General features: G+C 35.6%; 1 protein-coding gene across 1 annotated transcript; it reads right to left on the minus strand.

Moving 5' to 3' along the window:
• Positions 1-559: 559 nt before the first annotated feature.
• On the minus strand, positions 560-10894 carry LOC150029059 (D-2-hydroxyglutarate dehydrogenase, mitochondrial-like). Its single transcript, XM_090297909.1, has 9 exons — positions 10890-10894; positions 10081-10201; positions 3379-3479; positions 2326-2434; positions 1452-1557; positions 1138-1223; positions 935-1060; positions 694-825; positions 560-577 (listed from the first exon to the last, which is right to left on the minus strand). Exons 1-9 carry the CDS (start codon positions 10892-10894, stop codon positions 560-562), a joined length of 804 nt encoding a protein of 267 aa, XP_090154035.1.
• Between the last annotated feature and the right edge of the window lie 14991 nt (positions 10895-25885).

Below are 25885 nucleotides of genomic sequence, written 5' to 3' on the forward strand. Positions count from 1 at the left end.
TATTAAAATTAAATATTTCATGAACAAGAAAACATAAAAAAATTATTATATAAACTATTAAAAACTATAATAATTAATTATATTATCAACTTCTCTTTATTTCAAAAACATCATTTTTAATATAGTCTATTTTTTCTGTTGTGGGTTATGTGGATACTTGCCCCACCCCTATCTGCAGGAACTGCTTACACTGAAACATTTATTTAAAAATGTAGGGAATTTTTTCACTGATCCTTTATTTTTGAAAAAACAATTTTAAATAAATATTATTAAAAAAAAAAATATATATATATATATATATATATCGTAATTTTGTTTGTGGTAATATAAGTATTGTTAACTTTGATGATGAAACACGAATATTTTTTTGTAATAATGTATGAATAAAAATAGTTAACCACTACATATAATTCTTGTCTAAACTGCATGACGTTATTCTAGAAAACTAAGCTCATAAAAAGATACAATATTAAGAATATGTTTGGATTATGTGGTAATTAAAATAGAGATAGGAAGTTTAATATTAAAGTAGACAGAAGATGTGATAAAGCAAAGGATCTTACGAAAGATAATCAATCTAATAAAGAGTGGGGAAAAGGGTGGAAAAGATATTACTAGTGTTACGAATTCACTGCATATAACATAATTGGTTATTGTCACAATGTAACAAAACACTTGATAACATTGTCTCACTTTTAGGAATTGAGCAAAAACATAAAGTTTTGCAGATGAGCTTATGAAGTGAGGAGAGTGAGGAAGAACTTTATATGGGTTGAGTATGTGATTGGGGTCCATCAAATTCTTGATCGAAGCCATCACTTGCACCTGTTCAATTTGATACTACTTCAGACATCCATTCATTTCACAAGTTTACGTTTTCAAATAGAAAACTGCAACTTGAATCAATAATAAGTTAATAACATAATATACATACAGTTTCAAGTGACTTGCTGTAGTAAATCTCGTTGGCTTTCATTAGTCCAATACCATGCTCAGCGCTAATACTCCCTTGGTGCTTAGATGTCCACTCGTATACAAAAGGTTCAATGTACGACAAAATCTGCAAATTTTATCACTGATAATGTCATGAAAAGAAAATTTGCATAACCAAACAGTTGTGTGCTATGCTAGAGCTACCTTGTCATCATAATGAGGAGTAGAACCGTTCAAATGCAAATTTCCATCTCCACGGTGACCATATCCAATTACATTAGCTGTATTACCTACAATTCAATAACAGATAAACAAATAAAATACAATATCATTCCTCTATGCACGATTGTGACCCGAGATAACTCATCTTCCATAAAAGCTATAGACTTTCTAGGACACAAATGAAGGAATCAAGCATATACTTACTACATTATGTCTGCTAATTTCCTTCTTAACTATACCACAAACTCAGAAAACAAAAATATAACTACATGGCAAAGTTATAGTTTGTTCCTTACCTAGTCTAGAGCGCATTTCTTCAACAAGATTGTACATGTGTTCAAGAGGTATTGATAAATCATACTTGTAAACAGCTCCTGCTTTCATCAATGCCTCTGATATACCCTGAAATCATTAGATAAAATCTAATACAACCAAATTCATCAATATTATTTTCATAAAACAATTAAAAATTCGTATTAAATTGAAATTTAATTACTGATGACAAATTATTGCTGAGAAAAAAACAAAAGAATAACACTTTTGGGGGTTGAGGAATCATCCTCTTCAAATTCCTTAAGAAAAATAAGAAAATGAATCTAGTATCTACAGCGTGGCAGTTATGTTTCTTCCACTCAATATGTTCAAACAGTTAGCTATTTTGTACATCTCATCAAGAGTATACACTGAAAAAGCATCCACAAGTGTCAAATGACAACAGCTGAAATCAGAACAAATATGATCAACTTGGCCCATAAAATGAAAAATAAGAATATTAGCACGATCAATTTAGCAGGAAATTCATTCCAAGAGTAATAGTACGAAATGATATAGAAAGTTTGAAGTGAAATGAAACCTTCTCTAGGATGAAACCGTCCGTAGAGCATTAACAGCCAAGCAAGTGGATAGTAAAAGTGAGTAGACAACAATAACTTCATATGACATTGGTATAAAGATTCCAAATACGAGGTGTATAGCTGATCTAACTTGGTCATGCCTTTTCACTTTCAAAAAGGAAGTATGAATTCAAAAAAGGTAAAAATACTGACTGCAAAAATTAGAAAACCAGCCAAGAAAACTGAAAAGTAGAACATGACAGGGAAATATGCTTAATTTTGAAAAGGGATAAAGCATTTTTTGAAAAAAAATAATAATGGAGTGAAAAATGTCAACCTCACGTAGAAGCCAAAATGATGATGCTTGATTTATGTCTTGTGCAAGAACACCATCAGATATCAATTCATTCTCCATGGAACCAAGTAGAAATGCTTCAAGCTTCTGTCTGGAGGAGGTGTCCAAATAAAGTCACATCATATGTGAAGGTATTTTAAGTGCATGCTCATACTTTGATATGAACGATCGTGTGTAGAAGTGTCTAGATCCTCTCGTAAGAGATTTCGAAGAACGATTAGGGTTTGGACAAAGGGAACCGATTATACCAAGAACAAGAACAATAATAGAGAATTGAGAAAAGGAAACAAACTGCATATATTATTCATATCTCAAATAATAGTTCAATACTCTATTTATAGAGTACTAAATATCATAAAATCCCAATAAAATTCTAACTAATTAAATAAATGATAAAATCCTAATAAAATCCCAACTAATTAAATAAATAATAAAATCCTAATAAAATCCTAATAAAATCCTAACTAATTAAATAAATGATAAAATCCTAACTAATTAAATCTTAACAACCTAATAATAATATTAATCAAATCCCAAAACTTTAGAATATAACATATTGATAATTTAAATAAAAATAATAATTACTAAAAAAACAGGAAAATAACTTAAGGAACGTTTTCAGACAAATTTTAAGGTTCGTACTTCATAGCACAGAAAATTTCATTTGGATCAATTCAGGATGCTGTAAGTGAAATTACGGAGGATAAGACATTTCTAATAACTGTCCCCTAATCACTTAATTATCAGACTCTGCAATTCATTCTTCCACCCAAAGTTTAAGTAGCTTTTAATGCCAGTAGAAAGCTGGGACGAGAAGGAACAAAATTTAGAATTAAACAAATCCAGTAAGGTAACAAATTACACTAATCTTTGTTGAAGGTTGCTAAATTACAATTTAAATGGAAGTACACGATTGATCAAAAGTCAGAACAGCAGAAATCAATGTAATTTACTCTGCTAAATGACTGAGTGCCTCATGTTAAAATGCAAGGATTTTTATTCACGCACACACAAAAAAATGAATAGACTTTTTACTTGTCAGAAGATTCATCACTGCCCGTTGTCTCAATCAGAACATAAAGGTTATGCAATGACGTAGGTATTGGATTTCGTGCACCTTCCAGGTGATTTAAAACCTGTCAGAAACCCAATCAAATCAGGATGACTAGGACCAACCAAGGGGAAAAGAAAAAAGTTCTGATTATTTTCTCAGCAGTGTAAGACCTAGGATTTTTTAGCAGTAATTTGTCTAAATCCAAAACAAATAAATAAATCTAAACTACTAGAGTTGTTATGATTGGAGAAAATTGTAAATATTACAATGATCAGATACTATGAAGCAATTCACGTAAAGTTCATAATGAATTCCATGACAACACATAGACAAGTTTGGAGGTCATTGTTGGAAACCATAGATCAAAGTCAAGTCTCAAGTCCCAAAGCATTTTATTCCTATATCATAGTATTGGCCAGAACTTCCTAATATGTTTTTCTTTGTTGTGTTTATCGAAGTCTACGTTTACCTTCTGTTGACCACAGACATTATGCATGATCGTGATGTTGGATTTGAACAGCAATGTTAAAGACTCCATAGAAGGTGTTTTGATGATGATGTTTAATGTTGAAGATGTATTGAGTATTTTAGTTTTTATTACACGTGGTTGAGAGTCTCTCACACAAGGTTTTCAGTTTAGTACACAATTTATATTAAAATTAATCAAAAGAAAATTTGTTTTGAAAAGTTAAAAACATGTAAAAAAAAAGTTTTATAACTATGTTAATCCATTAAGGTCTTTAAATGTTCGATTAAACTGTTCTTGGGATGTTTCAGAATAGGATAATTGATTATCTTGAGTTGGTAATCAATGCAGACATATAATATTGTACTCTGATTGATAAGTGCATGCTTTCACCAAATTGAGTAATTTTGGTGGAGTTTGCGGAAGCTTTCATGGATTGCTCACGGACAAGGCTCTCACATGGAGATCACGGTTGCCTTGAAGGTGCAGGACAAGTATGGAGGTGAGAGGTTCGGCCAGCTCACTTAGAAGATGAAGGTTGAAGACTAAACTTGTCTATCCTAGAGATGAAGTAGACAAGAGTGACAAATTGGCACACAAATTTGGCAGCAATTTCACTCTATGATTAATCTTGTTTTTACATGAGGTAGGTGTTGATTTTGGCTTAATCCCAAGTCCCACATCTGTGAGTTCATTGTTTGGGAGGAGGTTTGAGGGTTATAAATTAACCTCTCCTCCTTCACTGTTAGATATCCCAATTTGTAATATCTTCTCTCATAATAATAAAAGTGAGTTGTTTCTGCTGTGTTCGGAGATTAGGCTAAATTGGCCGAACTCCGTTAACAATTTTTTGGTGTATTTTTTCCTCTTTATCTCTTTTATTATTCCGCTCTGTTTATTCAATATTATTTGTCGGGTAGCATCAAGAGCCGAAGGTTCGCCTTGGGTTGTTTGAAATTATTTGTAATATTGAATATTATATTTTGAGTTTGTAATGGCAAATCAAGAAGAAGAAGCATGGGTGGCAAGAGGTTGTCAACAAAGCCATACAAAGGGGAGAAGACGAAGATCTAAGTTTAAAGGTCGAGCCGTTGCCAAAGATGAGTGTGCTTTCTGTCATGAGAAAGGACAATGGAAGAAAGACTGTCCAAAACTGCAGAAGAAAGGGAAGGCTCCACAAGATGCAAATGTTGCAGAATGCAAAAGTGATGTGGAATCAGATATTGTGTGCATTCAGATGTGTGGGGACCTGCCAAGACTCCGTCAATCGGAGGTAGGCATTATTTTGTCACTTTTGTGGATGATTTTTCCAGGAGAGTTTGGGTGTTTACTATGAAGAACAAAAATGATGTGCTTGAAATTTTCCTTAAGTGGAAAGCTCAAGTTGAAAACCAGACAGGAAGGAAGATTAAGGTTCTCCGAACAGATAATGGAGGAGAATACAAGAGTGATCCGTTCCTGAAGGTATGCCAAGATTGTGGCATAGTTCGACATTTCACTGTTAGAAAAACACCACAGTAGAATGGGGTTTCGGAGCGTATGAACAAGACACTACTTGTGGAGAAAGTTCATTGTATGTTGTCTAATGCTAAGTTAGGCAGAGAGTTTTGGGCTGAGGCTATGACATACGCTCAACATCTCGTCAATCGTTTGTCATCATCTGCTATAGATGGCAAAACCCCGTTAGAGGTATGGTCTGGAAAACCTGCAACTGATTATGATTCTTTGCATGTTTTTGGTTCTATTGCATATTATCATGTGATTGAATCAAAGTTGGATCCACGGGCAAAGAAGGCTCTTTTCATGGGCTTTAGTCCTGGAGTGAAGGGATACCGTTTGTGGTGTCTAGAGGCAAAGAAGACGATTATCAGCAGAGATGTTACCTTTGATGAATCTGCCATGTTAAAGAAGGTAAATCCAGAAGGAGCTGATAGTACTCCACAACAGGTGGAGTGTGCCCGGAAGCAGGTGGAGTTTGAGCCGATAGTGGTGATCCCAACACGAAATACCACAAGTGACTCTCCTATGGCAGAAGAAGAGTCGGATGAGGAAGAGGTTCCTACCCAAGAATCTCAACAACAATCAGCGCCAATTGCAGTTAGAAGACAAAGACGAGATATTCAGAAGCCTGCTCGTTTCATGGATATGGTTGCCTATGCACTTCTAGTTGTTGATGACATTCCATCCACTTACCCAGAAGCCATTTTGAGTTCAGAGAGTGGTAATTGGGCAGGTGCGATGGAAGAGGAGATGCAGTCTTTGAAGAAGAACAAGACGTGGAAGCTGGCACAATTACCAAAAGGTAAGAAGGCAATTGGGTGCAAATGGGTATTTGCAAAGAAAGAAGGATTTCCTAATAAAGAAGATGTTCGCTACAAGGCAAGGTTGGTTGCTAAAGGCTTTGCTCAGAGGGAGGGAATTGATTATAATGAGGTATTTTCTCCAGTTGTTAAACATTCCTCCATTCGAATTTTGTTGGCCTTGGTAGCACATTTGAATTTGGAGCTAGCTCAACTTGATGTAAAGATCGCGTTCCTACACGGTGATTTGAAGGAGGAAATCTATATGACTCAACCAGAAGGATACAAGGTTGCTAGTAAAGAAGATTGGGTTTGTAAACTTAGCAAATCGTTGTACGGACTGAAACAATCTCTGAGACAGTGGTACAAACGATTTGATAAGTTCATGAAGGATCAGAAGTACAAGAGAAGCAAATATGATCACTGTGTGTATTTTCGCAGACTTGAAGATGGTTCCTACATTTACTTACTCTTATATGTTGATGATATGCTGATTGCAGCAAAGAGCCAAATTGAGATTGACAGGTTAAAGGCTCAGTTGAGTAAAGAGTTCGAGATGAAGGATTTGGGGGAAGCCAAGAAGATTCTCGGCATGGAGATAAACAGGGACAAGGAGAGGGGAAAACTTTGGTTGTCACAGAAGCAGTATTTGCAGAAGGTACTACAACGTTTTGGTATACACGAAGATACAAAACCTGTAAGTACCCCACTTGCTCCTCATTTGAAATTGAGTAGCCGTTTATCTCCGACGACTGATGAAGAACGAGAATTCATGGCGAAAGTCCCATATGCAAATGCAGTTGGAAGCTTGATGTATGCAATGGTGTGTACAAGACCAGATATTTCACAGGCTGTGAGTGTTGTTAGCAGGTACATGCATAATCCAGGCAAGGGACATTGGCAAGCTGTGAGATGGATTCTACGGTACCTCCAAAATACCTTAGATGTTGGATTGACATTTGAGCAAGATGAATCACTTGGTCAATGCATAGTTGGATATTGTGATTCTGATTATGCAGGTGATTTGGATAAGCGAAGGTCTACAACTGGCTATTTGTTCACTTTAGCAAAAGCGTCAGTTAGTTGGAAGTCTACCTTGCAGTCTATGGTGGCTTTGTCTACGACAGAGGTAGAGTATATGGCGATTACAGAGGCTGTGAAGGAAGCAATTTGGCTTCATGGGTTGCTTAAAGACTTGGGAGTTGGTCAAAAACAACTTGAGTTATATTCTGTCAGTCAGAGTGCTATTCATTTAGCAAAGAATCAAGTCTTTCATGCACGGACGAAGCACATTGATGTTCGCTATCACTTTTTGCGTGAGATTCTCGAAGAAGAGGAGATTGTTCTCCAGAAGATTCACACTACGGAGAATCCTGCAGATATGCTCACCAAGGTGGTTACAAGGGCCAAGTTTGAACATTGTTTAAACTTGGTTAATATCTTGCACATTTGAAGTTGGCGCTCGGAGGCGCAAATTTGAAGCACTGCAAAGTTTGTTTTTGTTACGTTTTGAGAAGATTTGTATTAGGTGGAACTTGAAATTAAGTCAAGGTGGAGATTTGTTGATTTTGGCTTAATCCCAAGTCCCACATCGGTGAGTTCATTGTTTGGGAGGAGGTTTGAGGGTTATAAATTAACCTCTCCTCCTTCACTGTTAGATATCTCAATTTGTAATATCTTCTCTCATAATAATAAAAGTGAGTTGTTTCTGCGGTGTTCGGAGATTAGGCTAAATTGGTCGAACTCCGTTAACAATTTTTTGGTGTGTTTTTTCCTCTTTATCTCTTTTATTATTCCGCTCTGTTTATTCAATATTATTTGTCAGGTAACTCTGTTAGGGTTTTGTTTTAGTGGGAAAATTACCCGTTTTTCCCAACAGTAGGCTCCTCCTTTTATAGCAATGGAGGACCGATCAAGTAAAATTCAAATGCAAGAGAAATAGCTTTGGAATGTCCACCTAATGCATCTAGGCACATGGATCATATGAAACATATTTAACATGTGTTGAAAAGCTTTATAGCACATGTTTCATATGGATCATGTGGAGGTAGCCGTGCAACACATTTAACACATGGAGCATGTGTTAATTGTGTACTCTTTTACCTTGCTTAAAACCGGCCTAGGTGAATTTAAAGGTTTTAGAAACTCTAAATTAACCTAGGTTGATTTTATGTGCCAAAATTAAATTCTAAGAAAATTTACAGTAATTTCCTATTCTAATTTTGACAGTAAATAAATTCTACTTTACACTAAGCTTATGGCATTTTGAACATATAGAAGAACGTTTCTCTGCCATCAGTAGAAGTGTTCCAATCCTCTTGAATTCTTCTAACCATAGCTCTTGTAGTTGGCCCGGATCTTCTATGTGTTGGGCTTGAGCTGAAGCTTGAACTTGTATTTGGGCTTAGGCTTTATGCTTTGATGAATTGAAGGTCTTCTTGAATATGTTTGCATATTTCTTCAACCTAGAGCTATCCTCTTGATTTGGGCCTACAAATATAAACAAAAGTCTAATTAGACCCATACTTGCAATTAAATCAATAAACAACCTCTAGGTCTTCATCCTCCTTATTATATGGTTGTATGAGACTGGACGGTTTCCATCACTGATTGAATCAGTTAACAAAACAGATAGAACTTGGACTCACTCTTACATACCTTTTATGAACTCTTTTAATTAGCGTTTTCTGAACTCTATAAATAGAACTTGGATTCACTCTTACATATCTATAATATTACTTTAAAAAGCGAATTCATTGAGCTCATTTGAGCTGTTTTCAATTCAAGATTACAATTTCAAAAGGTTGTGTTGTGCTGCTGAAATGCTGAAATTGTCTTGTCAATTGCTTCTACTGCGAAATTTCTGATACATTTTTTCTTTTTTTGAGTTGATTGGGTTGGTATCCTCTTGGATTGTCCCAAGGGTAGAACGCATCCTCTTGTGTGTGTTCAAGTGTTGATCTTGCACTACTTGCGTGTGTTTGTTTTGCTTTTGGTGAGTGCTTGTACAAGTATTTAAAAAATAGTGGATTTTTAAGCTATTTTAAGGTTGAATAACTAAGACTGGATGTAGGATCATTTGTGATTTGAGTCGGTATCAATTTTTTGTGAAATTATTTTTCTTCTTCTATCTTCTTTATCTTGTTGTTTACCAATTTTTTTATCAATCTTAATTCCCAAATCAATTGCATTCATTTTTTCAAACTGAAACAATTTTAAAAAACTTGAAAAAAGGGTAAATCTTTTCAAAAAAAATTTTAAAATCAATTCACTCCCCTCTTAGTTTATGTAAGTCTTATATTCTAAGTCTTATATTCTCTTCTAACACATGACATTATGCAAGTGACAAAAAGGGAACACATGCATGACTTTCTACATAATAAGTATATGCGAACTTTAAGTATTTGAGATGTTAAATCCAATAAAAAAAAAGTAGGAAAAATACTAAAACTCCAACCAAAATGCAATTTCATCAATAAGACCCACTACCACTTTTATCTATAGTCTTTATCTTCCATTTGTATCTACTAAGTATTAAATCACTACAAGACATGCAACTTTGAATTTGTAGATTGTGTACATTATGTGATAGTTATTACTCTATTTCTTACTCCCGTGCCAAACATCTCATCCTCACTCACCATCAATGCTAACCTTTTTCTATATAACACATTCAGAATACACAAAAGACACAATTACATGCTTATGCATAGTAATCAATTTCTAAGACACGGGATTGCTAAAGTATCATTTGCACTCTTGTACAGGGCTTGCTGATAATATCAAGCACAAAGTTAACATTAAACAAAATTTATATCAAGTTTTAGCATATGAGCATGCATAAAAAAAACTTAAATGCATTTATAAGTAGCAACTACCACACAGATTAATTTCACTATGGTATCACTTGAGATTACCAAATTCATAGACTGAACATCCAGAAATTCAAATGCAGATAAAATCTCCCCAAGTTTCCTTTTTGCTTCCTGTAGCAGTTTCTGAAGTAGAAAAACAAAAGCAATCTGATAAGATGGATGCCTGTTTCATTCTGAAAACAAAAGGGAAAAACATATTGGCGCAATACATAAGCTTATACAAGAGTATGATACATAAGCTTATACAAGAATTTCACCTAATTGGTAACATAAGGTTCCTATATAGTTTATTATCTTGTCATTAGAGACCTAGTTTCACCATTCTTATTCAAAAGTGTTTGTGGTAAGGCAAGGATAAAAAAATTAAAATTAATTTGGAAGACAAGGACATGTTTAGTCTAATAAAAGGTTTTCTGTTTTTATTTCTTTTGAAAAAAAAAAAGTTATTTTCACCTATTCCCACACAAATCTTTGAAGACAATAAAAAAATAGAAAAAAGGCATTTATACAATTATATGCATAAAACATGAAATCGAAAATGAAAATATTTTCTCAAACCAAATAGGCACTAAGGGCTCTTCATTAATGAAAAAGGAGAAGAAAAAAGAAAACATATAATCCTTCCCATTCAGTCAGTACAGTATTTTCCAAAACATATAGGTGGTAATCTAGGGCAGGCCATGTGGGTCGGTCCTGACACGTCACCAAAAGGTGCGGGCCGGACTCACTAATATAGCCTATTGATTCGCTTGGTCCACCCTGCATAACCTGTCAGCCCGCATGGGCCAACAACGGGGCAAGGCAGGTTGGCCTGCTGGCCCGCGTAAATAAAAAAGATATTAATATCATACCCCATTCACCCATTATTGCAGTGTGATCTTTATTTTATTTTATTTTAAAAAATTGAATTAAATTACTAAAAAAATAATGTTTTATTTTAATCATCTAAAGGAGTTAGTATTAAGAGTGACAATGAATTTAGTTTTAAGTAAAGTCTTATATTTAAAATTTGTTAATAAAAAAATAATATAAAGAAGAGATTTCAATAGGATAGTTAAAAAATTAGTCTTTTTCATTAAAAAGGAAAAAATAAATGCAAAACAAAGCTTTAATTATTTTCAATCAAGCCTTCTAACAACTCTCATACTTGAATTTTAATTTTTCAGTAGTAGGAATAATATTTTTTTTATCATTAATGAAATTTTAATTTTTGAAAATAAAAATAAAAATCTTATGCGGGGTGACCCTAAACTCGTGGGTTACTTCTTATGCGGAGCGGGCCAGTAAAATGAGTCCGTACTTCTAGCATGGGACAGGCCAAACACGGGGCGGTCCAACTCCCTAATCTGGCCCAATAAGGAAAGTCTCACTAAGGTAATATAAATAAGACATATTCCAAGATTCAGGTACGTCATCATATACAGGTACCATCTGAACTTGTGTTACGAGAAAACAGAGAGGTTGAGTTTCATGTATAAGGGTTGGATCACCCCAAAACGAGAAGACAAATAGGTACGATGAGTAAAGATGAGGAAGGAGCTAGTAAGGAGGAAAGTTGAAGTACAATACTAAAGAAGAAAAAAAGTAATTTCAATAGTTCTCTGTGCTCCAATCTCCATTCGAGAACACATCCAATCCAATAAGATTAAGCTAATAAGCTAGTCCTGGTTAACTTAACCTATTGTTTTTCTTTTCTAACAATTTGCTACGGGTATACAGGGAGATTCTTTTAAAAACTCAATCCAAATCCAATATAATTGATTGCATTTGAAATTTGAAATTTACATCTATTTAATTGGATCAAATTAATTTAGATATTTTGAATTTAGTTTATGTTTGGATTTAAATTAGATTAAATCTATATCAATTTAATTTGGATAAAATTAATATTAAAATTGGACTATTATATGATAATTTTAAATGAAGTTTTATTTGAATTATATTGGTTATATTTTGTAATTAAAGAATTCAAAATATAAATTATTAATTTTGGGAGAGGAAAATACCCGTGTACAGTGATTACTAAAAACATGGTTCAATAAGAGAGGATACAAGTGTTTGGTGGTTCTTATTGAAATTTTTTGTTTTTTTTCCCTTTATACATATAAATATGCTTTGTGTTTATCTATTTTTAAAATAATATTTTCATCCAATTGAATGGAAATATGGATTTTGATTTGAAATTGTTTTATTAAAATAGATTGAAAGTGATATTGATTAGTATGGTTATGGATCGGATTTAAATATTTGGATTTATTTTTCACCAAAAATTTACAATTTGGTTCATCCCTCGTGGGAGGGAATTTGCTCATGTTGCTTTTAAAGAACTATGATTTTATGATTTTATGTTTTTACCAGTACGGATAATCAAAGTTTTGACCTTGCATATCGAATTGGTCAAAAGAAAGATGTCATTGTATATAGACTGATGATGTGCGGAACTCTTGAAGAAAAGATCTACAGGAAACAGGTAATGTTTCCACTTCTCATTATTTTTTGTAGAGTATCAATGCAATCGTGCACATGAAGTGCGTGTGGGTTATGTATGTCATAGTGTTGAGCTTTGGTCTACGACACTACGCAACATCAGAGTTTGAGTTATTAGCTGAAGAACGGTTGATGAGTGATTGTGTAATGAAGGTAATTGGAATGAGCTTCTGTATATGATCCATCGTTGAACTGTGCTGTAGAACATAGTAAACATAACGAGCATATAATATATAGGCTGCACTAATTTTTTATTTTGCCAATAGTCAATGTTACAGTGTTATTTGCTGATTCCGTGATACATTTTAATGCAAACCTTGGAGTTAATGGACAGGGTCTACTTAATTTATCAGGACCAGGATTCACAGCGATTGGTTTTTATCCCTATTTTATAGTATTCATGTAAGACATTGTTTATTTTCACCACCAATCTGTGTAATTTTACCGCCTTTTAAACACTTGATTTTCCCATCTGATCTGTCTTTATTTATATGAATTAGGAGATCTCATTTCTTTTTCACTAGACTAACTTTTTTTTCACTAATCTTTTCAAATTAATTTGTAACACGTTTCTTATTTTTATTTTATTTTTAGTGACTAAAACTATAGGGCGTTTTAGCCACTAAAAATATGAAGATATATCCCTTCAATTAACATTTATCATTTGTAACCTAGTGATACACCTTCTAAAATTTCTATTGCTAACACAAAGAAACTTTTGTGTTATGTTAAACATAAGATGAATGCAGAATCTGAAGAAAATATCATTATGACTACTGAGCACGGATATCTTCTCTCTTTACACCATGCCAAGATCTTGGGCTTTATTTGAGGTGCAATGGACTTTTTTTTTGTCCCTTGTGCTATTCTTTTGGTGGCGCAGTTGCACTCTTCTGATGCTTTTGGTTTTCGCAGCACTTTGATTATTGTTAATTCCATCTTTTAAATGAAACCAATGTGGTAACTTGGTTGTTTTGGACATTAACCAATGATGATAATACTTTTTGTGCTTATGTTTCGGTTGAGCATTATTTGGCCTTAGCTCCTACAACTTGAGTTTGTTTTTTTACATTTTTTATAGGTTGGGCCTGGATCTGTGTTGCGTGGTCCATTGAAGAATGCAACAACTAATGATGTGTATGTTTGGATGTTGTCAAAATATTATTAGGTGATTTCTCATTCTCCACTTTTTGTGTGTAGTTCTTCTAAATTTCCATATTTATGATTGACAGTGACGATGAAGATTGCCCCTATGAATTACTTCACCCCTCAAGATTGCAATGTGAACTCTTCTCTGTCTTTCACACTTGAGGTGCTTTATGAAGTATTGATGGTGTAATACATTTGGTTGTGCTTATATATATCCACATTTGAAACTTGAAAATTTTGTATGTTACCTTTCTAGATCTGCAGAGTCGAGGATATCCTTGTTGAAGGCCTTATAGAAGGTTCTGTTGTTCATTTCCACCGGGTCAGCAGGACCATAAGTGTTGAATCTTCTGGCATAATATCTGCCTCTGGAATGGGTATGCTTATTTGTTGTGTGTGTGGTGGTTGTCACTTTTGAATTCTAGTATCTGGATTTCCTAAATTGATTGTGTAAAAAAATTTGCAGGCTGTACTAGTGGTTTGGGCCATGGAAATATTCTAAGTAATGGTATTGGCAGTGGTGGTGGGCATGGTGATGATGGTGGGGATGCATGGTATAATGATGATCATGTTGAAGGTGCAGTTCATAATGGGATGCAAACCTGCCCTGTGAACTTGGTAGTGGAGGTGGAAGTGGCAACTCTACTTATATCTCAGCTGGAGGTGGTATCATAGGTAAGCCAAAGTTTATGTTAGGGGCTAGTTAATGTTTCTTTATGAATAATGGAAAACGTTGATTGCCACTAAATTTATTCTTTTATTCGTATTCTTGTGTTTGTATTATCTGTTAACCAGGTATTTCTATTTCAATATTATTTTTGTTCTGATTTTGCATAATTATTGAGCATGTAGTCGGTTAGTTTTTTCAGTCAACATAGCTGCATTTTTAACCAAAAATAAGTTGTCACCAGTATCTGATGTTATCTTTGCTATTTCTTAAATAGCTTTTAATTGCCATTGATGTTTTTTTTGTTCCATTTTTTTTTTGTTTATTTTATATCTATTGTTTCTCTGTATCTTCAAAGGAATATATTTTTATAGTTTTTTTTTCCCTATCATCTTGGTACAGGCTTCTTAGGTGGGCATCGATGCAGAGAATAATATAATGAGAAGGCAGTTAACTATTTTTTTCTCTCGGTTAGAAAATGAAGTATGATCAAAGAGATAAGTCCATTTGGAACAAGGACAAGGCATCCTCAAGATCTGAAAAAAGTTTTAAAATAAAAAAGAAGCAAAAATATATAAAGGAACAATGGGAAGCCCATGGATGCTACTTGAAACAGCCTTGGGAAGAACTCATGAGAGAAGATAAGAACATAAACCCCATTTATTTAAGGGCAATGAAACACCCTTAAAGATCTATGCACCCTGCTGCACATGATAATTGCCAATTATCACTTTTGGCCTTTCTACTCTTGTCAAACCCTTTAAATTGGTCTCCAAAGGACTGCTCTAGCATAGGACAACACTCCCAGTGGAGTGGTCATCACTCATTTCAGATCTTGAAACGTTTGAGGTCTGTGGATTTGTAACAAACTTTTTCTGTTAATCCTTTTTGGCTAATGTATTTCTTTTTGTTGGATGTGAGGGTTGTAATTAGAAGATGCCTTTTTTATATATTGTTTGCTTTGGTGTTTTAAACTTAATAAGTTTTAGCTTGTAATTTCAATAATTTAATTGGAATAGTAACAATGTGAATCATGAATTGTCACGTATGATTTCATTGTTTACTTTTGTGATAATTGCAATGAAAGTCATATCGAGGATGATTTCTAATAAATTGGCAATGTAAAAATCTTTAAATAAAATCTTTAACCAATATTAGATTGTATATGCTAATGGTAATGATTCCCCTCATTAGAACACGTGACATGCTTCTCTTGGGATTGGAAGGGAACTATGTTCAGCTTCAGGGGGTGATTGTAGTCCCTAACTTCTGAAAACTTAAAAATATCATATTTTTTGTTTTAATTTATCAACTTTTTCTTTCGTTGAAGTTTCTATTTTCTGTCCCTATTTCATTTCAGTTTCTGCCTTTTTGCCTTTTATTCGTGTTATAATGGAAATTTCATAACTTTATTATTTTATCTTCATTATGATAGGGGAAAGGTGTTGGGTATTAAGCCAGGACTAATTGGGTTGGGCTGAGTAGACACCATGTTTTAGTGAGTGGGCTTAATCATTATGTCCCTTTATTATCTCTATTTATCTCTATTTAAAGAGAGATTATTATACTTGTAATTGGTGTGCAACAGGATATAATGTAAACCTAATAGTTGCCCGTGTGGATGTAGGTTGCAGTTGGCGACCGAACCACGTTAAATCTTATGTTGTTTATTTTTTTTGCAGTTGATTCGTGATTGTGTGTATTGCTTCCGCGTGCATTTTTCCCATCAAGTGGTATCAAGAGCTTTGGTTTGTTTACATACTAGAGATCCGATCAGCAGAAATTAATCGACGAGACGTGGAAATTGCGTTTGCAGTAGCGTCCCAAAGTTAGGGTTTCGCAGAGGCGGCAGCAGTGTTCCAAAGCTAGGGTTTCACAGAGGCGGCAGCAGCATCCTAAAGCTAGGGTTTCGCAGGGGCTGCAACAGCGTCCCGAGGCTTAGGGTTTCACAGCGGTGCAAGGAGAGGCTCCCAGATCTGCTTCACAACAGCGGTGACCAGCGACGGTGGTGGTGCGGAGCGCCAGTGTAGTGGGGACTGCGACCAGGTCTGTTGGTGAGTGATTTTGGGTGGTGCAATTTTTGTGGTCTTGATTTAAAAAAAAAAGGATTGCCAAGATCTGAAATTAGTTGTACTGAGTATCTCGTCTAGTCATTTGAGATGGCAGAAGAAGGGAAGTTCTGAATTGAAAATTCGATGGTACAAATTTCAGTTGGTGGAAAATGCAAATTGAGGATTTGCGAGTTCAGTTACTGAGCACATCAATAAAACGAATTTGATCTTAGCCAGACTTATGTCAGTGGGCATTAAGTTCGATGATGAAGTTCAAGCTTTACTACTGCTTCTTTGCCTGACAGTTGGTCCGGAATGGTTACAGTAGTTACAGTTCAGCGGGATCCGATGGATTCACTTTTGAGAAAATTTGTGATCTCATTCTTGGCGAGGATGTCCGAAGAAGGAGTTATAGGGAATTATCTAGTGAATCGCTATATGTCATTAGAGGTAAGAAAAATATCAGAGATAGTGGGAGCAAGAACAAAAGAAGGAGTCAGTCAAAGACTCAGGATTGCTCAAGTGTAACATGTTGGAACTGTAAGGACGTGGGGCATTTCAGGAATCAATGCCCAAATGATAAATAAGTCAACAATGCAGAAGACTTCGCGGACGAGGACATTTTAGTCTGTTGCGCGGATAGCAGTGTGGATTCCTGTGTCATGGATTCTGAAGCATTGCAGAATCTAGTTATTGGAGACTTTGGAAAGGTAAGACTAGCAGATAACAGAACTCTTGATGTTACGGGCATGGGTGACATAGTGTTGAAGACACCAGTTGGTTTTTGGACTTTGAAGGATGTCAGAGTTGCTCCAAGCTTGACGAAAAGTTTGATTTTTGTTAGGCAGTTGGACAAACAGGGACATGAAGTGAAGTTCGGAAATCAGCAGTGGAAGGTCGTCAAGGGAAATCTTGTCATGGCCTGCGGAAGAAAGAGAGGTTCGTTATATATAGTCAGATTACCGTGTCTGAGGGAGTGACCATCCCAGTTCAGAAGATAAACAAAGTCCGGTTCACAGAATCTCGTGGGCAGAAGAGGGTTGTCTTTACAAAAGAGAAACCCAGAGCCACAGGTCAGATTCAGGATGAACGAGCATGGAAAGGTTCAGGTAGACCAATCAGAGGTACTTATGGCAGTGGGAGCACGGGTTGTGCTTCAGCTGAGGTTCCTAGACGACAGTGGGTTAGGAGAACCAGTATTCCAGCGGTTGAAACTTCTCTAGAAAATTTCTTGTTGAATATGGAGAGTGTTTGTTCTCAGGTTGTTCCAGGATCTGGCAGTTCCTATAGGTGGGAGTTAGTAGGAACAGAGAACGGGAATATGGAGAGTGTTTGTTCTCAGGTTGTTCCAGGATCCGACAGTTCCTGTAAGTGAGAGTCGATAGGAACAGAGAACGGGTCAGTGACTGACGTGTTGGAACTCAGGGGAGTTTTAACGAAGTTTTCAAAATGATTAAGAAGGCTTGTGACAACTAGTGGTAGTGGTGGAACATTGAGTTTCGTCGACAGATTACAGAAGTACATGTACACAGTTGAAGCGCAGGTGAACATTGTTCCGTGACTTCAAGTGGGAGATTGTTGGGTATGAAGTCAAGACCAATTGGGTTGGGCTGACAAGACCAATTGGGTTGGGCTAACAAGACACCATGTACACAGTTGAAGCGCAGGTAAACATTGTTCCATGACTTCAAGTGGGAGATTGTTGGGTATGAAGCCAGGACCAATTGGGTTGGGCTGAGTAGACACCATGTTTTAGTGAGTGAGCTTAATCATTGTGTCCCTTTATTATCTCTATTTATCTTTATTTAAAGAGATTATTGTACTTGTAATTGGTGTGCAATAGGATATAATGTAAACCTAATAGTTGCCTGTATGGATGCACGTTAAATCTTGTATCTTGTGTTGTTTATTTTTCTGCAGTTGATTCGTGATTGTGTGTATTGCTTCCGCGTGCATTTTTCCCATCAAAAGGATGATTATTTTTATTATTAATGAAAATATATCAAGTTTCTGATTATATATACATGTCACCCCCAAAAATCTGCAGATCTTTCAATATTTATGTTTTCCACTCATCATTCGATATTACATGGCCTTTTTCTTTTGTTAAAAACATTTCTTGGAGTCATTTCATTTACAAAGCTTTAGCATTGCGTAAGACTCTTACAATTTATTACTTTGTGGAATTTTTACCTTTGCAGTTTTGAAAGGCTTTGCGGGCTTGTCTTTTCTTTTCTCAATCTTTCTACTGTGCCAAAAAATATATTGTATTTTTTACTATTTCTAGCTCAGTGCTGCTGCTTTGAAGCTGTACATAAGGTTGGAAAAAAAGAATGTCTTCAAAAAGGTTAAGGGTGTTATGATAGTAATTTGGTGTTGGTGTTGAAAGGATTCTGTGTAACTATAAACAAAATACAAGACTAGATCTGTGTAACTAAATGTTCTAATAATGAACTCTAATGGCATATTGGTAGTTGAAAGTGCTAGATTTGCTGCAGATTTTCAATTAAAGATGTCAACCTTAGTTTTGGCTTCAACTCCGCTTAGTAGAACCCAGTGCCCATTTAAGTTACATGCAACCTTTGGCTACTAATGTTTAAATGATGAAAACATTTAAGTTTGTTTTGTTGCAATGTCATAGTTGCAAGGTTTTGGTTCATCATGTTTTGCCTGAGCCTATTCTGATTTGGCTACATCAAAATTGGTGAGGCTATCTGGGTGCTGCTGGTGAACCATTTGACTGGGTTACAGCTTCATATGAACCCGGACTAACCACTGCTTTGAGATTACTGGACTAGTAGTGTTACTCAACATAATAGAAGCTCTGTTTTTCCTTTTTGTCTCATGTTCTATTGCTACTTTCTTGCTTTCCGTTTTTGATGACTTAGCTGATGCCTGTACTTCTGAAGTTTATACTCACAGGCTTTTATATTTCTTGCTTGCCTCCAGGAATGTCCTGCTGGGACTTACAAAAATACTACTGGATGCCATTGTCCGGTTAATGACCTACCTCACCACGCTGTTTATTTTCAAGATTTTTTATTATTGGCATGATGACAACGTGTTGCATAGGTGTTGGAGACAAATAGAGTTGAGGAGTCCCAGAGTCATGTTCACAGAATGTACTTTATGGGACCTAATACTTTCAGTGAACCCTGGCATCTGCCACATATAGCTTCAGAGCAAATAATGGATGTTGTGTAAGCAAAGCATTCTTCTGTTTGATCATTATATAGATTCCATGGTTAAATTTGAGGATTTAAGCTCTTTTACTTGTAAACTATGTTATTTGGTTATGATATTGAGATGGAGATTTTCCAACACTTGACATGGCAGTTGTGAGAGTGAAGTCAATACATTTGTTGATGCGATTAATGCTATAGCTGCTTATCAATGGTGGTGTTGAATAAACTTTAATGTAATTTGTGGTTTTTAAAGTTAGAAGTTACTAGAAAAGAGTAGAATGGGAGTTTGGATATGTAAAAGGTCAAAATTTGTGAGTGAGATTTTAATTGTGTTGTTAGTGGAGTTTTAAGGCCATAATGAAGACTTTTCTAGAAGAGCTTCCTAAAGCCTATAAATAGGATGCTCTCTCAATTGTAAGATGCACCCAAAGAAAGAAATACAATAAAGAGAATTACAAAGAAGAGTGTTTCTTTAGAGAAATTCAAGTGTGAGTGATTGTCTGTTTTGTTTTTTTACAATTTGGTATCAAGAGCCAATGGCGAATGTGACGGGTCAAATACCGCTACCACGGTTAACGAAGGCGACCAGATATGACAAATGGAGCATTCAAATGAAAGCTCTTCTCAGTTCTCAGGATTCATGGGAGGTGGTCGAAGAAGGTTTTGAAGAACCAACAAATACTACGGGTTATACGGCAGCTCAAACCAAGGCATTGAAAGAGATGCGATCGAAAGATAAGGCAACTTTGTACATGTTGTATAGAGCTGTTGATGAGGCAATTTTTGAGAAGATTGCTGGTGCGTCCACTTCAAAGGAAGCATGGGACATATTGGAGAAGGTGTTCAAAGGAGCTGACCGAGTTAAGCAAGTGTGTCTACAAACTCTGCGTTGCGAGTTGGAGAACATGAAGATAATGGAGTCAGAAAGTGTATCTGACTACATCACGCGTGTACAGGCTGTGGTGAATCAACTCAACCGAAACGGTGAAACTCTTACCGATGCACGAGTTGTGGAGAAGATTTTGAGAACATTAACAGACAATTTTGAGAGTATTGTGTGCGCGATAGAAGAGTCAAAGGGCCTTGCGACGCTCACAGTCGACGAGCTCGCCGGTTCTCTCGAGGCACACGAGCAACGAAAGAAGAAGAAGAAGGAGGAAATACTCGAGCAAGCACTTCAAACCAAGGCGTCAATCAAAGACGAAAAGGTACTCTATCATCAAAATTCTCAATATAGAGGGCGTGGTCGTGGAAGTCGTGGAAACGGTCGTGGTGGAAAAGGCAGCAACCATGAAGGGTACTATAAGGAGAAGGAACAGTCGAGCCAACCAAATTGGCGTGGAAGAGGACGTGGTAGAGGAAGAGGCAGCCGATCGAATTATTCCAACATCGAGTGCTACAAATGTCACAAATATGGTCACTATGCGAAGGATTGTAACTCTGGCAAATGTTACAATTGTGGAAAAGTAGGGCATTTTGCAAAAGATTGTCGTGCTGATATAAAGATAGAAGAAACAACCAACCTAGCCTTGGAAGTCGAAACGAATGAAGGTGTTCTCTTGATGGCTCAAGATGAAGTCAACATTAACAATGACACTCTGTGGTACCTCGACTCAGGAGCAAGCAACCATATGTGCGGTCACGAGTACCTATTCAAAGATATGCAAAAGATTGAAGATGGTCATGTTTCATTTGGAGATGCATCAAAGGTGGAGGTCAAAGGGCGAGGTACGGTTTGCTACTTACAAAAGGATGGCTTAATTGGGTCACTCCAAGATGTTTATTATGTACCAGACCTCAAGACCAACATTTTGAGTATGGGGCAACTCACGGAGAAAGGTTACTCGATATTTTTGAAAGATCGACTCCTACACTTGAAGAACAAGCAAGGGCGTTTGGTTGCTCGAATTGAGATGGCAAGAAATCGGATGTACAAGCTGAATTTGAGAAGCATACGAGAAAAATGTTTGCAAGTCAACATAGAAGATAAGGCATCGTTGTGGCATCTCCATTTTGGTCACCTACATCATGGTGGACTAAAAGAATTAGCAAAGAAGAATATGGTGCACGGGCTACCCAACATGGACTACGAGGGAAAATTTTGTGAAGAATGTGTGCTCAGCAAGCATGTGAGAACCTCGTTTCCAAAGAAGTCTCAATATTGGACTAAGCAACCTCTCGAATTGATTCATACCGACATATGTGGACCAATTACTCCTGATTCCTTCGGCGGTAAAAGGTATTTCATTACCTTTATCGATGATTTCTCACGAAAGACTTGGGTTTATTTTTTGAAGGAAAAATCCGAGGCATTTGAGGTGTTCAAAAAGTTCAAGGTGATGGTGGAGAGGACAACTGATAAACAGATCAAAGTTGTACGATCTGATAGAGGTGGCGAGTATACTTCAACGGCTTTCATGGAGTATTGCGAGGAGCAAGGCATAAGGCTATTTCTAACTGCACCATACACTCCTCAAAATGGTGTGGTCGAGAGGAAGAATCGGACCATTCTCGACATGGTTCGATCAATGCTTAAGAGCAAAAAGATGCCAAAGGAATTTTGGGCGGAAGCTGTGCAATGCGCCATCTATGTGCAAAATCGATGTCCACATGTGAAGTTAGATGATCAAACACCACAAGAGGCATGGAGCGGACAAAAGCCAACAGTTTCTCATCTCAAAGTGTTTGGTAGTGTGGCTTATGCACACGTACCAGATCAACGAAGAACGAAGCTCGAAGAAAAAAGCAAAAGGTATGTTTTTATTGGGTATGATGAGAAGACAAAAGGATACAAGCTCCTTGACCCAATAAGCAAGAAGGTGATGGTGAGTCGTGATGTGCACACACAACTCTTCAAATTCTTATCATCCTCAAAAGAATGGTCAAACTGAAATTAAAAACATAGCTCTTTCTACTATACCTAGAGTAATCATGAAGTGCACACACAACTCTAGAGATGAGCATGCATACAATAGAGTAGTCCACAAGACTACTAATATTTCTACATTTGAAATTATATGTGGACTTAATTCTCTTTCTCCTTTTAAGTTGTTAGCATTTCCTAAAGGAACTATGCCTAAGGAAAAAGTAACTACTATTCGAAATTTTACAAAACATAAGAGGATTAGAGGACACATACAACCATCAAAAGGGAAATATTGTGAAAAGTTGCCAAAAACAAAAGAAAAACAAAAATGGCAACTTCATACAATCAAGTTTTCTCCAATTGCTCACACTAACTCTTTTGCTTTGTTTCAAGATTCCCATAGATGGACATTTGATCCTGGAGGACGAGCCTAGTTTTCAAAATAAGAATAAGATTGTTGTTCGAGATCAAACATGTAGATCTGAGGACAGATCCTCTCAAGAAGGAGGGGATGATGGAAACCATCCAGCCACATACATCCACATAATGATGATGAAGAAGAAGCATTGGATTTGAGGACAAATCCTTTTCAAGAGGGAGGGGATGATGGAAGAGGCCCAAGCCCATGATAGAAAAAGCCCAAGCCCAAGCCCAAATACAAGTTCAAGCTTCAGCTCAAGCCCAACAAATAGAAGATATGGGCCAACTAAGCATCATTGGATGTCTTTCTTTTGTAATTACTTTTGAGTATTTTTAGTAGAACATAAAAGGGAGGTGCAGATATAAATATAAGAGGTGCAAATGTATAAAGCTAAGCCACACCTTCCATGTGACATAAAAAGAAGGTGTAGGTGTAGATTTAGGAGGTGCCAAAAAAAAGAAACCAAGTCACACTTTCATTGTGACTATGAATTGGCTCCAAATTCAAATGCTTCTCATTTGAATTTCCCTCCACTTTCTTTTGAATTTCCAGCCCTCTAAACACTATAAATAAGAGGGCTTGGCTCATGTATTTAGAAGATTGAATAGAGTATTGTTATGCTGCCAATTTAGTGCCATACATTACTCCTTGCCTAGCTTCTAGGTTTTAATCTTCATTTCACCACCTTCAAAGGGGCTAGCCGAACCTCCCCATTTCCACACTCTTCATGCACCTTCAAGGTCACCACACCTCTTAGAAGGACCTTGTCCATCTCCTCCATTAAGCTTCTGCACCATCATCAACAAAAATCCAAGAAGAGCTCATAGGAATGCCATCAGATCAAGGTTTGGACCTGTTCATATAATTGTTGAGCTTGTGAAGAGTGAAATATTTGATATTCGATTGATTTCCTACTGAATTGTGTTGGTTTAGAAGCATCTCTTGATCTTGTTCTGAGTTACATTCATTTGATCCAATGGAACTGTTGAGTTCGTTAAATATGTATAACTAGATACGTGCTGAATGATCAGTTTTTTTATTTATTATTTAAAACATGGTTAGTTGTACTTCTATAGTTAATATCTTATGTCAGTTTATTGCATTACGTTTGATTGTATTATTATTTTTTGTAGACAGGTTACATGATAACACCATTAATTCAAAACTATTTGGCATGTTGATAGCTAGTGGGAGATAAAGATTAATGTATGTTGTAATTTTGAACGAGTGTTTCTTTTTTATTTGTAAAATAGCTGACCTCACTGTAGATGAAATGACAATCAGAGGTTCTTAAAATTAAAATTTGAGCTTTCCACTCAACCCAAATACAAAATTGGATAGCAAAAATTGCTCACCAATGAATCATAGAATTGTTTCAGAGTAAAATGCATGCACATTCAAGATTGATCCAACATGTCAAACAATTTATTCCTAAGGAAAAGAGCCATACAACAGTGAATAAATAATTGGGCCCTTGTTGCCACACTCAAGTTGCACATCACATAAATATCAAAGAAAAAATAGCCCATGTAAGGCCTACAAATCAACAAAAAGGCATTAATATTACTCATACTAAGAGTACTGCACTACTTCAGTACAGAAAAAGCTCGCAGGTTTCACTTTGAACAACAGAGTTCAAAATAAAAACTTGTCAGTTTGGAAATAACACTAAAGAATCCAATTCCTGTCAGACCCATACACATTCAGTGAAATTTTTTTTTCATAATTTGTATAACTGATAATCATGAAAGGTAAGCTATGTTTGAAGGTCTTCCCAATTATTTATGGAAAAAGATTCCAGTAAAAAATATATCCAGATCAAAGATATCGCTATCATTTAGTATAATGAACTAAACAGTAAGGACTAAAGAGGAAAAACATGATAACAGGTTAACGAAGTTCCAATTATAAATACAATTATTTTGGTTTCTTTTTTTTTTTTTTGGTTTGGCAGAAGGTTTTTTAAAATTAATTGTGATGGTATTAGACTTAGAGAACCACATCTCAAATGCAACATCACGGAAACATATAAATAGTTGTTAACCTCAGATACAAGATTTCAGACAAACAAATATAACAAATTGTCATATAACTCATGTCCCTATTATAACCAGAGAATGTTAACCAAATAAGGGAAAAAAAAAGAAAAAAATATTACACTTTTTGTGCGAGTGTTTGTTATTATTACCTTGGGCATGTTATCTCGGTTTACCGAACCTCATGCCGATTAAAAGTAATTAATGAAAGTAATTAACGGACGAAACCCATGTGGAATGTGGAAGTGAAAAGCGACAATAAGGGTAGGTTACACGCGCGTGTGGAGAAACGCCGCGGGGAGAGAGGGGAGAGCAACGGCGCCACCATGGAGTGGTGGTGGGAATCATGAGTGAAGGGATTGGTTTGTGTTTTGGCTTTTGCTTAGTTTTAACAATTCTCATCCCTTATAAATTATTATTATTATTATCATTATTTTATGTTAATGTTTTGCAAGTCATAGTCTATGACTATTTTATGTTATTTATAAAAATTTATGCTATTCTCATCCCTTATAAAAGTCATATCACAATTTTATGCTATTTTTCATTGATTAAACATATAATAAATGCATAGCACTATTTTATGTTATTTAAAGATTCATCTATGTCACTATTTTTATTATTAAAATTCTCATCAATCAAATATAATTATTTTATAATGTCTAAAGACTAATTTATTAAATATGACTATTTTATGTTATCTAAAGACTCCTCAATTAAATATTACTATTCTATGTAATTTAATGACTCATTTATCAAATATAGAATAAATGTATGCAGTTACTACACAAAAATCAAATTTTATTACAAGAGCAGATCATCTGATTGTTGTTCATCTTGCTTGAAACCCAAGATGTGTCTTGAAGTATATTATTCCACTTTAAATTTGTTCTGAATTTGCTGTAAAATTTACAAAAGGAAGTGGAATTATTCTAATTTAAGAACTATTATTGATATAAACCGATAGATGACTAAGGACACAACA

This window comes from Phaseolus vulgaris, chromosome 2, assembly GCF_051622355.1.
Source record: "Phaseolus vulgaris cultivar YP4 chromosome 2, ASM5162235v1, whole genome shotgun sequence".
In the NCBI taxonomy this organism is placed as follows: Eukaryota; Viridiplantae; Streptophyta; class Magnoliopsida; order Fabales; family Fabaceae; genus Phaseolus; species Phaseolus vulgaris.